The 18,083-nt window shown below is 30.3% G+C and overlaps 2 protein-coding genes across 2 annotated transcripts; one reads left to right on the top strand and one right to left on the bottom strand.

The window, feature by feature from the left end:
- Positions 1-6: 6 nt before the first annotated feature.
- Positions 7-16,043, bottom strand: LOC130185556 (pre-miRNA 5'-monophosphate methyltransferase). The gene is made up of 2 exons (XM_056402082.1): positions 15,737-16,043; positions 7-1,450 (listed from the first exon to the last, which is right to left on the bottom strand). Exons 1-2 carry the CDS (start codon positions 15,980-15,982, stop codon positions 899-901), a joined length of 798 nt encoding a protein of 265 aa, XP_056258057.1. The 5' UTR covers positions 15,983-16,043; the 3' UTR covers positions 7-898.
- A 174-nt stretch (positions 16,044-16,217) lies between these two features.
- Positions 16,218-18,049, top strand: LOC130185570 (cytochrome c oxidase assembly protein COX14 homolog). Its single transcript, XM_056402105.1, has 2 exons — positions 16,218-16,366; positions 17,555-18,049. Exon 2 carries the CDS (start codon positions 17,565-17,567, stop codon positions 17,739-17,741), a length of 177 nt encoding a protein of 58 aa, XP_056258080.1. The 5' UTR covers positions 16,218-16,366; positions 17,555-17,564; the 3' UTR covers positions 17,742-18,049.
- The last annotated feature ends 34 nt before the right edge of the window (positions 18,050-18,083 follow it).

Raw genomic sequence — 18,083 nt, 5'->3', positions numbered from 1 at the left:
CTGAGCTTAAGTTTTTAATTCTTTATTGAGCACTGTGGTTCAGTCAGCTGATAAAGAAGGGAATTGCTGCTTCATTATGAAAAACAGTGTTTTATTATATAATCTGCACGGTACTGATTGCGCATTCATAAAGTGAACAGTTAAAACAGTTATTTTAATAAAATAATTCAGTGTTGAGGCAGGTTAATTACAGTCAAGTGTTTTTAAATGAATTACAAAAAATTTGCTTCCAGTTTTAGCTATAAATATTGTTTAAATGTTAATAGCTACAGCTGCCAGTTTGGCTTTACTCTAGAGCTGTGACTCCCAGTTGAATTGGCAATCATTTTGATAACTCACTGATTAAATTATTTCATTATTTTTGTGCAAAGGGTTCTTTGAGTCCAGCTTATTCAGTATGCATGAAGATTTGCTGCTTTTCTCTCACTTTTATATCAATACTGAATGAATGTTTTGGGACATTGGTCAGACAAAACAAGATATTTCAGGATGTCCCCTCAGGCTCTTGGAAATTGTGATGGATATTTTCACTACTTTCTGACATTCAGACTAAAAGATTAATGAAAATAATTGTAAGTTGAAGTACTAATTGTCATTATAGATCAATCTGCCAGTTTCCTTGATGCATGGATTAATAGTCGGGTCCATAAAATGATACTTAATAAATGTCAAAAATCATCAGTCTCCAGAGCCCATGGGGATGTCTTCGGTTTGCTTCTTTTGTGAAACCAAGAATACTCACTTAAGATAAAGAAATACAAATCTTCACTTTTCAAAAGCTGAAACTATTGAAGTTTTTAACCTTTATCTTAAAAATGTATTGTATGATGAATTATCCAAATTGATGTTGAATACTGTCAGTGTGCAGCAGATGAAAACTTGACATTTTCCCTCTTTATCATTTCCTTCTGAATAGCAGCAGTTTTCTGTCCCATGCAGTGCTGCCAAAGCTCCGGATGAGTTCCATGCCGCAGTGCCTCTCCAGATGCTCCCTGGCATGTTCTGCTATGTCCCCACGAATTTTCAGCATCTTGAAATGGTCGAAGTCTGAGCGTCCCAGCTTCCTCAGCCGCCGGGCCGCAGAGCGGTAGCACTTCCAAGGCTGGGCCTCCAGTAGGAGGTGCTGGCTGAGAGAGGCCAGGCGTGAGATCAGCTGCAGCAGGCCAGAGTCTCCGTGGTTTAAATGGACCCACATGGTGACAGCCAGGCACAGACTCAGGTGGAAGCGGGAGCAGCTACGCTGGTTGAGGTAATCCTGCAGCTGGTTGGTGTCTGTAGTGATGTCCAGAGGGATAAAGGAGATGCTGCTGGGCAGAGGGTTGGTCTGCTGAGCCCGCTGAATAAGAGCCTCGTCCAGGTCAAAGCCCAGGAGATGAACTTTGCTCCTGTCTGAGTCTTCTCCACACACGGGCTCTTTCACCAGATGCTTATAAAATGCGACACTCAGGTCCTGCCATTCACAGAGAGAAACAAAAGAGGACATCTCTTACCACCATGGTGATTTAAAGGGGAAATCAACCAATTTGACACATGAAGTTGTGTTTACTCATCGTGAAGACTGCTACTGTAAACACTGTTGTGTAATGTCTTCTGTTGCTCTGATGAAAGTTTGAAAAATAACCCTGATGTCATCAAGGTTTAATGAAAGACACCATCGGTTACATTATTGGAAATGAACAAATGGAGTTGGATTTGTTTCAAGGCCACATCAAGGCATTAGCGAACTAAATGGCTGCAGGGAGCCCCAAAACAGTTGACTTAACTTTTTATGCCTAACTACATGATGATATTTTATGATTTTTTTGCCTTACTATACTATGTCTTTGACTTACTATATTATGACTTTTTATGCCTTACTATACTATGTAATTTTGATGCCTTACTATACTATAACATTTCATGTCTTTAAGACTTATTATACTATGACATTTTTATTCCTTACTATACTACGACTTTTTATGCTTTACTATACTATGAATTTTTATGCCTTAATATACTATGACTTTTTTGCCTTATTATACTATAACATTTCAAGTCTTACTATACTATGACTTTATGACTTATTTTACTAAGACTTTTTTTTTTCTTACAATACTATGACTTTTTATGCCTAACTATTCTATGAATTTTTATGCCTTAATATACTATGACTTTTTTGCCTTACTATGGTATGAATTTTTATGCCTTACTATACTATGACTTTTTATGCCTTACTATGGTGTGACTTTTTATGCCTTACTATACTATAACATTTCATGTATTTTTTTAAGACTTATTATACTATAACATTTTTATTCCTTACTATACTGACATTTTAATGCCTTACTATACTATGACTTTTCATGCCTTACTATACAATGTCGTTTTTATGCCTTACTATACAATGTCATTTTTATGCCTTACTATACTATGACGTTTTATGCCTAACTATACTATGACCTTTTTGCCTTACTATACTATGACTTGATGACTTGTTATAATATGACTTTTTTATGACTCATGATACTCTGACATTTTTATTCCTTACTATACTACGACTTTTTATGCTTTACTATACTATGAATTTTTATGCCTTAATATACTATGACTTTTTTGCCTTATTATACTATAACATTTCAAGTCTTACTATACTATGACTTTATGACTTATTTTACTAAGACTTTTTTTTTTCTTACAATACTATGACTTTTTATGCCTAACTATTCTATGAATTTTTATGCCTTAATATACTATGACTTTTTTGCCTTACTATGGTATGAATTTTTATGCCTTACTATACTATGACTTTTTATGCCTTACTATGGTGTGACTTTTTATGCCTTACTATACTATAACATTTCATGTATTTTTTTAAGACTTATTATACTATAACATTTTTATTCCTTACTATACTGACATTTTAATGCCTTACTATACTATGACTTTTCATGCCTTACTATACAATGTCGTTTTTATGCCTTACTATACAATGTCATTTTTATGCCTTACTATACTATGACGTTTTATGCCTAACTATACTATGACCTTTTTGCCTTACTATACTATGACTTGATGACTTGTTATAATATGACTTTTTTATGACTCATGATACTCTGACATTTATATGCCGTACTATACTGTGACTTGTTATGCCTTACTATACTATGAATTTTTATGCCTTATTATACTATGACTTCATGACTTAATGTAAAATAAAATTTTTATGCCTTACTATACTATGACTTTTTATGCCTAACTATACTATGACCTTTTTGCCTTACTACACTATGACTTGATGACTTGTTATAATATGACTTTTTTATGATTCATGATACTCTGACATTTTTATACCTTACTATACTATGTCGTTTTTTAGACTTTTTATGCCTTACTATACTATGACTTTAATATGCCTTACTATACTACGTCGTTTTTGAGACTTTTTATACCTTACTATACTATAACATTTTATGCTTTACTATACTATGTCGTTTTTATGACTTTTTATGCCTCACTATAGTATGACTTCATGACTTAATGTAAAATAACATTTTTATGCCTTATATAGACTATAACTTTTTATGCCTAACTATACTGTGACTTTTTATGCCTAACTATACTATGACATTTCATATCTTACTATACTATGACTTGATGACCTGTTATAATATGACATTTTTATGCCTGTATAGTATAGTAATACTGTGACGTTTTTATGAATTTTTATGCCTCACTATAGTATGAATTTTAATGCCTTAATATACTATGACTTTTTTGCCTTACTATATACTATGACGTTTTTATGACTTTTTATGCCTTATTATACTATAACATTTCATGTCTTATTATACTATGACTTTTCATGCCTTATTATACTATGACTTTTTATGTCTTACTATACCATGTCGTTTTTAAGACTTTTTATGCCTTACTATACTATGACTTTTTATGCCTAACTATACTATGACATTGTTTGCCTTACTATACTGTAACATTTCATATCTTACTATACTATGACTTGATGACCTGTTATAATATGACATTTTTATGCCTTACTATACTGTGACTTTTTATGCCTTACCATACTATGACGTTTTTATGACTTTTTATGCCTCACTATAGTATGAATTTTTATGCCTTAATATACTATGACTTTTTTGCCTTACTGTGGTATGACTTTTTATGCCTTACTATACTATGAATTTTTATGCCTTACTATAATGACGTTTTTGACTTACTATACTATGACATTTTATGCCTTACTATACTATAACATTTGATGTCTTTTTTAAGACTTATTATACTATAACATTTTTATTCCTTAGAATACTGTGACTTTTTTTGCCATACTGTACTATTACGTTTTTATGACTTTTTATGCCTTACTATATACTATGACGTTTTTATGACTTTTTATGCCTTACTATACTATAACATTTCATGTCTTATTATACTATGACGTTATGACTTGCTATACTATGACTTTTTATGACTTATCATACTATGACATTTTTATGCCTTACTATACTATGACTTTTCATGCCTTATTATACTATGACTTTTTATGTCTTACTATACCGTGTCGTTTTTAAGACTTATTATGCCTTACTATACTATGACTTTGTGACTCACTATAATATGACTTTTTATGCCTTATTATACTATAACATTTTTATTCCTTACTATACTGACCTTTTTTTGCCATGCTATACTATGACTTTTTATGCATAACTATACTATGACCTTTTTGCCTTACTATACTATAACAGTTTATGCCTTACAATACTATGACTTTTTATGCCTTACTATACTATGTCGTTTTTATGACTTTTTATGCCCCACTATACTGTTTCGTTTTTAAGACTTTTTATGCCTTACTATACCATGACTTCCAATGCCTTACTATACTATGAATTTTTATCCCTTATTATACTATGACTTCATGACTTAATGTAAAATTACATTTTTATGCCTAACTATACTGTGACTTTTTATGCCTAACTATAATATGACCTTTTTGCCTTACTATACTATAACATTTCATGTCTTACTATACTATGACTTGATGACCTGTTATAATATGACTTTTTTATAACTCATGATACTCTGACATTTTTATGCCTTACTATACTGTGTCGTTTTTAAGACTTTTTATGCCTTATTATACTATGACTTTTTATGCCTTGCTATACTATGACTTTGTGACTTACTATAATATGACTTTTTATGCCTTACTATACTATAACATTTCATGTATTTTTTAAGACTTATTATACTATAACATTTTTATTCCTTACTATACTGACTTTTTTTTGCCATGCTATACCGTGACTTTTTATGCCTTACTATACTATGTTTTTTTTACTCTTTATGCCTTACTATACCATGACTTCCAATGCCTTACTATATGAATTTTTATCCCTTATTATACTATGACTTCATGACTTAATGCTAAATAAAATTTTTATGCCTTACTATAATATGACTTTTTATGCCTAACTATACTGTGACTTTTTATGCCTAACTATACTATGACCTTTTTGCTTTACTATACCATGACTTCCAATGCCTTACTATACCATGACTTTTTATGCCTAACTATACTGTGACTTTTTATGCCTAACTATACTATGACCTTTTTGCCTTACTATACTATAACATTTCATGTCTTACTATACTATGACTTGATGACCTGTTATAATATGACTTTTTTATGATTCATGATACTCTGACATTTTTATGCCTTACCATACTGTGACTTTTTATGCCTTACCATACTATGACGCTTTTATGACTTTTTATGCCTCACTATAGTATGACTTTTTATGCCTTAATATACTATGTTGTTTTTATGACTTTTCATGCGATTTTTACACTTTGTGTTTTTTATGAATCTATGTTTTTTCATTTTTTTATACCGTTTCATTATTGTGCTTGATGTTTATAATAATGTGCTATACAAATAAACTTACATTGCGGTGTCTATACTATTCCTTACTATAATATGACTTTATGACTAACTATACTATGTATTGCTTTCATCTAAATTTTAATATTGCACTTTGTGTATTTAATAATCTGTGTTTTTATATTGTTTAATACTGTTTCATTACTGTGCTTATTAACCTCTGTGTATTATGTGCTATACAAATAAATTTGCATTGCCTTGTCTTGCCTGTGACTTTTTTATTCCTTCTATATTATGATTATTTTGCCATACTATACTATGACTTTATGACTGACTATACAATTATATTTTCATGGCTTTCTATACTATGACTTTTTATGATTTACTCTGTTATGACTTTTCATGCCTTAGTGTACTATAAAATTTTTATGCCTCACTCTACTACATCATTTTTTGCCTTAATTTGCTATGACTTTTCATGCCTTACTATACTATGACTTTATGGCTTACTTTACTGTACATTGCCTTCATCTAGATTTTAATTTTACACTTTGTGTATTCAATAATCTGAGTTTTTATAGTGTTTTATACTGTTTCATTATTGTGCTTAATGAGCTCTGTGTACAATAATGTCCTATTCAAATAAACTTGCATTACCTTGTCCTGCTTATGACTTTTTATACCTTACTATACTGTGACTTTTTATGCCTTACTATAATATGAATTTTCATTCCTTAGTATACTATGTCGTTTTTATGACTTTTAATGCCTTACTATACTATGACTTTTTATACCTCACTATACTATGTGGTTTTTATGACTTTTTATGCCTTACTATACTGTGTCGTTTTTGTGACTTTTTATGCCTTACTATACTATGACTTTTTATGCCTGACTATAGAATGACTTTTTATGCCTTACTATACTGTGTCATTTTTGTGACTTTTTATGCCTTACTATACTATAACATTTTATACTTTACTATACTATGTCGTTTTTATGACTTTTTATGCCTCACTATAGTATGACTTTTTATGCGTTATTATACTATGACTTTTTCCTGACTTTTTATGCCTTACTATACTATGTCCTTTTTATGCCTTACTATACTATGTCGTTTTTATGACTTTTTATGCTTTACTATACTATGACGTTTTTATGCCTTAATATACTATGTCGTTTTTATGACTTTTTATGCCTTACTATACTATGACTTTTTATGCCTTACTATACTATGACTTTTCATTCCTTACTATACTATGACTCTACATGCCTTACTATACTATGTCGTTTTTATGCCTTACTATACTATGTCGTTTTTATGACTTTTTATGCTTTACTATACTATGACTTTTTATGCCTTAATATACTATGTCGTTTTTATGACTTTTTATGCCTTACTATACTATGATTTTTTATGCCTTACTATACTATGTCGTTTTTATGACTTTTTATGCATTACTATAAAATGACTTTTTATGCCTCACTATTCCATGTTGTTTTTATGACTTTTTATGCCTTACTATACTATGACGTTTTTATGACTTTTTATTCCTTACTATACTGTGAGGTTTTTATGCCTTACTATACTATGTCGTTTTTATGACTTTTTATGCCTTACTATACTATGACTTTTTATGCCTTACTATACTATATCGTTTTTATGACTTTATATGCCTTACTATACTATGTCCTTTTTATGACTTTTTATGCCTTACTATAACATTTCATGTCTTTCTATACTATATCTTGATGACTTGTTATAATCTGACTTTTTTATGACTCATGATACTCTGACATTTTTATGCATTACTATACTATGTCGTTTTATGACTTTTTATGCCTTACTATACTATGACGTTTTTATGACTTTTATTCCTTACTATACTGTGACGTTTTTATGCCTTACTATACTATGTCGTTTTTATGACTTTTTATGCCTTACTATACTATGACTTTTTATGGCTTACTATACTATGACTTTTCATGCCTTACTATACTATGTCCTTTTTATGACTTTTTATGCCTTACTATACTATAACATTTCATGTCTTAGTATATACTATGACTTTTTCATGACTTTTTATGCCTTACTATACTATGTCGTTTTTATGACTTTTTATGCCTTACTATACTGTGTCGTTTTTATGACTTTTTATGCCTTACTATACAATGACTTTTTATGCCTTACTATACTATGACTTTTCATGCCTTACTATACTATGTCCTTTTTATGACTTTTTATGCCTTACTATACTATAACATTTCATGTCTTACTATACTATATCTTGATGACTTGTTATAATCAGACTTTTTTATGACTCATGATACTCTGACATTTTTATGCCTTACTATACTATGTCGTTTTTATGACTTTTTATGCCTTACTATACTATGACGTTTCTTATACTTTTTATGCCTTACTATACTATGACTTTTTATGCCTTACTATACTATGACTTTTCATGCCTTACTATACTATGTTGTTTTTATGACTTTTTATACCTCACTATACTATGTCGTTTTTATGACTTTAAATGCCTTACTATACGATGACTTTTTATGCTTCACTATAGTATGACGTTTTTATGACTTTTTGTGCCTTACTATACTATGACTTTTTATGCCTCACTATAGTATGACTTTTTATGACTTACTATACTATGACGTTTTTATGACTTTTTATTCCTTACTATACTGTGACGTTTTTATGCCTTACTATACTATGTCGTTTTTATGACTTTTTATACCTTACTATACTATGACTTTTTATGCCTTACTATACTATGTTGTTTTTATGACTTTTTATGCCTTAATATACTGTCGTTTTTATGACTTTTTATGCATTACTATAAAATGACTTTTTATGCCTTACTATTCTATGTTGTTTTTATGACTTTTTATGCCTTACTATACTATGTCGTTTTTATGACTTTTTATGCCTTACTATAAAATGACTTTTTATGCCTCACTATATTATGTTGTTTTTATGACTTTTTATGCCTTAATATACTATGTCGCTTTTATGACTTTTTATGCATTACTATAAAATGACTTTTTATGCCTCACTATTCTATGTTGTTTTTATGACTTTTTATGCCTTACTATACTATGACGTTTTTATGACTTTTTATTCCTTACTATACTGTGAGGTTTTTATGCCTTACTATACTATGTCGTTTTTATGACTTTTTATGCCTTACTATACTATGACTTTTTATGCCTTACTATACTATGACTTTTTATGCCTCACTATAGTATGACTTTTTATGCCTTATTATACTATGACTTTTTCATGACTTTTTATGCCTTACTATACTGTGTCGTTTTTATGACTTTTTATGCCTTACTCTACTATGACGTTTTTATGACTTTTTATGCCTTACTATACTATAACATTTCATGTCTTAGTATATACTATGACTTTTTCATGACTTTTTATGCCTTACTATACTATGTCGTTTTTATGACTTTTTATGCCTTACTATACTGTGTCGTTTTTATGACTTTTTATGCCTTACTATACAATGACTTTTTATGCCTTACTATACTATGACTTTTCATGCCTTACTATACTATGTCCTTTTTATGACTTTTTATGCCTTACTATACTATAACATTTCATGTCTTACTATACTATATCTTGATGACTTGTTATAATCAGACTTTTTTATGACTCATGATACTCTGACATTTTTATGCCTTACTATACTATGTCGTTTTTATGACTTTTTATGCCTTACTATACTATGACGTTTTTATGACTTTTTAATGCCTTACTATACTATGACTTTTTATGACTTTTTATGCTTACTATACTATGACTTTTCATGCCTTACTATACTATGTTGTTTTTATGACTTTTTATGCCTCACTATACTATGTCGTTTTTATGACTTTTTATGACTTTAAATGCCTTACTATACAATGACTTTTTATGACTTACTATACTATGACTTTTTATGCTTTACTATACTATGACTTTTTTATGCCTTACTATAATATGACTTTTTATGACTTACTATACTATGACTTTTTATGCCTAACTATACTATGACTTTTCATGACTTTTTATGACTTACTATACTATGACGTTTTTATGACTTTTTATGACTTTTTATGCCTTACTATACTATGACGTTTTTATGCCTCACTATACTATGTCGTTTTTATGACTTTTTATGCCTTACTATACTATGACTTTTTATGCCTTACTATTCTATGTTGTTTTTATGACTTTTTATGCATTACTATACTATGACTTTTCATGACTTTTTATGACTTTTTATGACTTTTTATGCATTACTATACTATGACGTTTTTATGACCTTTTATGCCTTACTATTCTATGTTGTTTTTATGACTTTTTATGCCTTACTATACTATGTCGTTTTTATGACTTTTTATGCCTTACTATAAAATGACTTTTTATGCCTCACTATATTATGTTGTTTTTATGACTTTTTATGCCTTACTATACTATGACGTTTTTATGACTTTTTATTCCTTACTATACTGTGAGGTTTTTATGCCTTACTATACTATGTCGTTTTTATGACTTTTTATGCCTTACTATACTATGACTTTTTATGCCTTACTATACTATATCGTTTTTATGACTTTATATGCCTTACTATACTATGTCCTTTTTATGACTTTTTATGCCTTACTATACTATAACATTTCATGTCTTACTATACTATATCTTGATGACTTGTTATAATCTGATTTTTTTATGACTCATGATACTCTGACATTTTTATGCCTTACTATACTATGTCGTTTTTATGACTTTTTATGCCTTACTATACTATGACGTTTCTTATACTTTTTATGCCTTACTATAATATGACTTTTTATGCCTTACTATACTATGACTTTTCATGCCTTACTATACTATGTTGTTTTTATGACTTTTTATGCCTTACTATACTATGACTTTTTATGCCTTACTATACTATGTTGTTTTTATGACTTTTTATGCCTTACTATACTGTGTCGTTTTTATGACTTTTTATGCCTTACTATACAATGACTTTTTATGCCTTGCTATACTATGACTTTTCATGCCTTACTATACTATGTCCTTTTTATGACTTTTTATGCCTTACTATACTATAACATTTCATGTCTTACTATACTATATCTTGATGACTTGTTATAATCAGACTTTTTTATGACTCATGATACTCTGACATTTTTATGCCTTACTATACTATGTCGTTTTTATGACTTTTTATGCCTTACTATACTATGACGTTTTTATGACTTTTTATGCTTACTATACTATGACTTTTTTTGCCTTACTATACTATGACTTTTTATGCCTTACTATACTATGTTGTTTTTATGACTTTTTATGCCTCACTATACTATGTCGTTTTTATGCCTTACTATACAATGACTTTTTATGCCTTACTATACGATGACTTTTTATGCTTCACTATAGTATGACGTTTTTATGACTTTTTGTGCCTTACTATACTATGACTTTTTATGCCTCACTATAGTATGACTTTTTATGACTTACTATACTATGACGTTTTTATGACTTTTTATTCCTTACTATACTGTGAGGTTTTATGCCTTACTATACTATGTCGTTTTTATGCCTCACTATAGTATGACTTTTTATGCCTTATTATACTATGACTTTTTCATGACTTTTTATGCCTTACTATACTGTGTCGTTTTTATGACTTTTTATGCCTTACTTTACTATGACGTTTTTATGACCTTTTATGCCTTACTATACTATAACATTTCATGTCTTAGTATATACTATGACTTTTTCATGACTTTTTATGCCTTACTATACTATGTCGTTTTTATGACTTTTTATGCCTTACTATACAATGACTTTTTATGCCTTACTATACTATGACTTTTCATGCCTTACTATACTATGTCGTTTTTATGACTTTTTATGCCTTACTATACTATGACGTTTCTTATACTTTTTATGCCTTACTATACTATGACTTTTTATGCCTTACTATACTATGACTTTTCATGCCTTACTATACTATGTTGTTTTTATGACTTTTTATGCCTCACTATACTGTTGTTTTTATGACTTTAAATGCCTTAATATACTATGACTTTTTATGCTTCACTATAGTATGACTTTTTATGCCTCACTATAGTATGACTTTTTATGCTTTACTATACTATGTCGTTTTTATGACTTTTTATGCATTACTATACTATGATTTTTATGCCTCACTATAGTATGACTTTTCATGCCTCACTATACTATGTTGTTTTTATGACTTTTTATGCCTTATTTTACTATGACTTTTTATGCCTTACAATACTGTGTCGTTTATAAGACTTTTTATGCCTTACTATACGTACATAGTATAGACTTTTTATGCCTTACTATACTATGACTTTTTATGCCTCACTATAGTATGACTTTTTAAGCGTTATTATACTATGACTTTTTCCTGACTTTTTATGCCTTACTATACTATGTCGTTTTTATGACTTTTTATGCCTTACTATACTATGACGTTTTTATGACTTTTATTCCTTACTATACTGTGACGTTTTTATGCCTTACTATACTATGTCGTTTTTATGACTTTTTATGCCTTACTATACTATGACTTTTTATGCCTCACTATAGTATGACTTTTTATGCCTTATTATAGTATGACTTTTTCATGACTTTTGATGCCTTACTATACTGTGTCGTTTTTATGACTTTTTAGGCCTTACTTTACTATGACGTTTTTATGACTTTTTATGCCTTACTATACGATAACATTTCATGTCTTAGTATATACTATGACTTTTTCATGACTTTTTATGCCTTACTATACTGTGGCGTTTTTATGACTTTTTATGCCTTACTATACAATGACTTTTTATGCCTTACTATACTATGACTTTTCATGCCTTACTAAACTATGTCGTTTTTATGACTTTTTATGCCTAACTATACTATGACGTTAATACTTTTTATGCCTTACTATACTATGACTTTTTATGCCTTACTATACTATGACTTTTCATGCCTTACTATACTATGTCGTTTCTTTATGACGTTTTATGCCTTACTATACTATGTTGTTTTCATGACTTTTTATGCCTTACTATACAATGACTTTTTATGCCTCACTATACTATGTCGTTTTTATGACTTTAAATGCCTTACTATAATATGACTTTTTATGCTTCACTATAGTATGACTTTTCATGCCTAACTATACTATGACGTTTTTAATACTTTTTATGCCTTACTATACTATGACTTTTTATGCCTTACTATACTATGACTTTTTATGCCTTACTATACTATGACTTTTTATGCCTTACTATACTATGACTTTTTATGCCTCACTATAGTATGACTTTTTATGCCTTATTATAGTATGACTTTTTCATGACTTTTGATGCCTTACTATACTGTGTCGTTTTTATGACTTTTTAGGCCTTACTTTACTATGACGTTTTTATGACTTTTTATGCCTTACTATACTATAACATTTCATGTCTTAGTATATACTATGACTTTTTCATGACTTTTTATGCCTTACTATACTGTGGCGTTTTTATGACTTTTTATGCCTTACTATACAATGACTTTTTATGCCTTACTATACTATGACTTTTCATGCCTTACTAAACTATGTCGTTTTTATGACTTTTTATGCCTAACTATACTATGACGTTAATACTTTTTATGCCTTACTATACTATGACTTTTTATGCCTTACTATACTATGACTTTTCATGCCTTACTATACTATGTCGTTTTTTTATGACGTTTTATGCCTTACTATACTATGTTGTTTTCATGACTTTTTATGCCTTACTATACAATGACTTTTTATGCCTCACTATACTATGTCGTTTTTATGACTTTAAATGCCTTACTATAATATGACTTTTTATGCTTCACTATAGTATGACTTTTCATGCCTAACTATACTATGACGTTTTTAATACTTTTTATGCCTTACTATACTATGACTTTTTATGCCTTACTATACTATGACTTTTTATGCCTTACTATACTATGACTTTTTATGCCTCACTATAGTATGACTTTTTATGCCTTATTATACTATGACTTTTTCATGACTTTTTATGCCTTACTATACTGTGTCGTTTTTATGACTTTTTATGCCTTACTCTACTATGACGTTTTTATGACTTTTTATGCCTTACTATACTATAACATTTCATGTCTTAGTATATACTATGACTTTTTCATGACTTTTTATGCCTTACTATACTATGTCGTTTTTATGACTTTTTATGCCTTACTATACTGTGTCGTTTTTATGACTTTTTATGCCTTACTATACAATGACTTTTTATGCCTTACTATACTATGACTTTTCATGCCTTACTATACTATGTCCTTTTTATGACTTTTTATGCTTCACTATAGTATGACTTTTTATGCCTCCCTATAGTATGACTTTTTATGCCTTACTATACTATGTCGTTTTTATGACTTTTTATGCCTCACTATACTATGTCGTTTTTATGACTTTTCTTGCCTTACTATACTATGTTGTTTTTATGACTTTTTATGCATTACAATACTATGATTTTTATGCCTCACTATAGTATGACTTTTTTTGCTTTACTATACTATGTTGTTTTTATGACTTTTTATGCCTTACTATACTGTGACTTTTTATGCCTTACTAAACTATGTCGTTTTTATGACTTTTTATGCCTCACTATTCTATGTCGTTTTTATGACTTTTTATGCCTCACTATAGTATGACTTTTTATGCCTTATTATACTATAACATTTCATGTCTTACTATACTATGACTTGATGACTTGTCATACTATGACTTTTTCATGACTTATGATACTATGACATTTTTAAGCCTTTTTATACTATGACTTTTTTGCCTCACTATACTTTGAGTTTCTCACTTACTATACTATGACTTTTAATGCCAAACTATAAAATGACTTTTTTGCCTTACTACACTATGACATTTTAATGTCTTACTAAACTATGACTTTTCATACCCTACCATACTTTCATGCTTTATTATAGTATGACTTCCTGACTCAATATACAATCGAATTTTCATGCCTAACTATACTATGACTTTTTTGCCTTACTGTACAATGACATTTTTATGCCTTACTAAACTATGACTTTTATGCCTAACTATACTATGACTTATTTATGACTTATTATACTATGAATTTTTTGCCTTACTGTACAATGACATTTTTATGCCTTCCTATACCATGACTTTTTTTCCTTAATATACTATAACATTTCATGTCTTAGTATACTATGACTTGATCACTTGTCATACTATTACGTTTTTATGACTTATGATACTATGACATTTTTAAGCCTTATTATACTATGACTTTTTGCCTCACTATACTTTGACTTCCTCACTTACTATACTATAATATTTCATGTCTTACTATACTATGACTTCATGACTTGTTATACTATGAATTTTTTTGCCTTAGTATAATATGACTTCATGACTTACTATAGCATGCATTGCTTTCATCCACATTTTAATCTTGGACTATTTTATAATCTGTGTTCTTATATTGTTTTTATACTGTTTTCTTATCATGTTTTTTACTTCTAATTGTATGCTTCTTCTTTTCTCTTCTTTTCACAGGTTTGTCGATCGACTCACACAAATAATATTGAAACAAATTTACCTCCATAAATTTATGCCATGTAGACAAATACACTGGATTACCATATATATCACAAGTAATTGTGTATTAAAAAAGACATCAATGTACATGCAAAATACACAAGAATTGGAGTTTTCAATTTAAAAGTTCGCAGGTTATAAAATAATTTTTAGGTAATGTCCTAGACTCACACACCCCAGAATTACATCCAACATCCAGGATCAGTGTGGTCCGATGGCCGTCGCTGTAACCTAAATCCTGAAGGAGTGTGGACGGAATCAGACTCAAGCGGTTCTCTGGAGGATTAAAGGTGTAATAGTTCATAAAGTTGCCATAAGGTGCGGCTCCTGGATCATTTATTTCTTCAGTGGAATCGCTACTTATTGAACATGTTGCCATTGTAATATGTGCGCCTCTAAAATGCGTCCGGGCGGAAAACATGGGCAGCAGTCAATTTTGGGATATTATGTGTTGCACTTTTTCTGTAATCGAGCTGTTAAAATGAGTTAGCCATATACCATTAGCACACGCAGAAACACCCGAGCTGGCAAGGTTCGGAGAGTTAAAGGCAATGAATAAATGTGAATTTTAGGTTGACGTTTAAAAACCTCAATGGATGTCGAGAACAATTGTCTCCAAGTCAGTAGGTGACGCTATGCAAGTTTACACGCAGGTTTATGGGAAGAAGAGAAAAGTCCCCTCCGAGTTCCCATACCTTACGAAAGCGAAGGTTAGTTAGCTTGAGTGCTAAATTCATGTGTTGGGGCACTGACATTGAGGACAACCACGCCAACCTGCTTTTGTTATCGCTTATAAAAGTAAAAGGTAAGAAAATTCAAAAGTATTTGCACGGTTAGGATATGTGAGAATTACGTGAGGTTTTTGGAAGCCAATAAAATAGTGTGCGAAGTGCCAAAGTTGAGCACTGTTGCTAGCTTGTAGAGATAAATGTGAACTGTTTTATGTCGAGGCAACGCAGTACTAAACTCATATGGACCTTAAACGAGATGTACCTGATAGTTTATCATAAAATATGTAAGCTAATGTGTGATACTATAAATTAAAATTAAAAAAGATCAAATCCCCGCCGTTCACAGCAGTTCCGTAGGTTTTTTGTACTGTTGCACAGCTGAATCTTAAATGTTTTACCATAAACTCAGTTTTTCCAAATTAGTTCTTCTTGGGAGAGCTGTCATTATTTACTGATGTGATAATCTTGTTTATGAACTATTGCTTTACTGACTTGTGTGTAAATACTGTGCAGCAGTGGCAGAAGAATAAATCAGATTTCCTCCATAATGAAATCCTCCCTTCAATAACAAGTCAGCAGTACAGTATTCAGAATAATTATATTTGAGTAATTGAACACATTTGTCATCAGCAAAATGTACTCAGACCAGACGTCTGTTTCAGTGTTGTTATAGAGTATCAGTTATATTGTTTGATCATAATTACTTATGAATAGATGTGTGAGCAGCATTTCAGTATTTTCGCTGGTTGAAGAGGAGCTGACTTTAACTACTTTATGTTGTATATTATTGGTTAATTTTAAATAACAGTACATCATCTTTTATGAGCTTAATGTCTCATGTAATAAAAAAATATCTGTAAAACGATTGTGGTAAATGTAGTATGTAAAAGACTAATTCCCTCTAAAATGTAGTTAAGGGCAAGTATAAATTAGTATGACATGTAAATAGGCAGAAATGCAAGTACTTAATCCATTACATTATTATAACAGCATGTGGTGTGGCCAAAATGCTCCATGCTGTTTATATTATTTTACAATGCAATATTGATGTGTCACAAGATGGTGGAAAATTGATAAACTGTTAATGGATGAAGTGACCAGAAAATTTTATTTGGCTAATCCAGCAAATTAACATTTTTTGGTTTAATACATCTAAAGAGACAAGAAGTGGTGTTGCAACACCCCATATTGGGATAAAGCTATTTTATTATCATTATTTTGCTGCTGATCCTGTTCTGACTTTCTTTTCCTGGTTCCTTCAGGACCCTCATCATGGTGTATGGAAAGCGCCTTGCTGACATCAGCTATCGGGCTTTTTCTGCCTCAATGATGCTGCTGACCGCATACGGAGGATACCTGTGTGTCATGCGAGGACACCGCTACATGGAGAGGCAAAAACAGCTGAAACTGGCAGCAGAAAACCAGGATCCTGAAGTCATCAAAGACTGACGTCAGATGGACTGATCTCACCCTTGCACAGATATGGACATTTTCCCATTCCTCCTTTTTTTGTCCATCGCTGAATCATGAAGATGTTTATTCTTCTCTGGACGTTGGTGTGATTTCATTGTGTGGGTGATGCGCCCTCACAAGGAAGATTTTTTTTCATTATGAAAATGTAGGCAAGGAAATGAACCAAGAGCATATTATATGCATCAGTGGTCTGTATCAAATCCATGTTATGAGTGGCACTGTTTCAGTAGGGAAGATGGCTGTAATTATTTGTATTATATTCTATTAAAATGCCTTTAACCACACAGTAAAATGTAGTGTTTCTGGACAGAACTTGAA

This window comes from Seriola aureovittata, chromosome 2, assembly GCF_021018895.1.
Source record: "Seriola aureovittata isolate HTS-2021-v1 ecotype China chromosome 2, ASM2101889v1, whole genome shotgun sequence".
Lineage (NCBI taxonomy): Eukaryota > Metazoa > Chordata > Actinopteri > Carangiformes > Carangidae > Seriola > Seriola aureovittata.
Note: the sequence above shows the minus strand (reverse complement) of the source record. Positions and strands in the feature narration are given on the sequence as shown.

What these genes read in the sequence shown, in the direction of transcription:
- LOC130185556 (XM_056402082.1), bottom strand. Translation starts at nt 15,982, where the DNA reads ATGTTTTCCGCCCGGACGCATTTTAGAGGCGCACATATTACAATGGCA. An exon ending in ATGTTGGATGTAATTCTGGG is followed by an intron (nt 1,451 to 15,736) that starts GTGTGTGAGTCT and finishes TGTGAATGGCAG; the next exon opens with GACCTGAGTGTCGCATTTTA.
- LOC130185570 (XM_056402105.1), top strand. Translation starts at nt 17,565, where the DNA reads ATGGTGTATGGAAAGCGCCTTGCTGACATCAGCTATCGGGCTTTTTCT.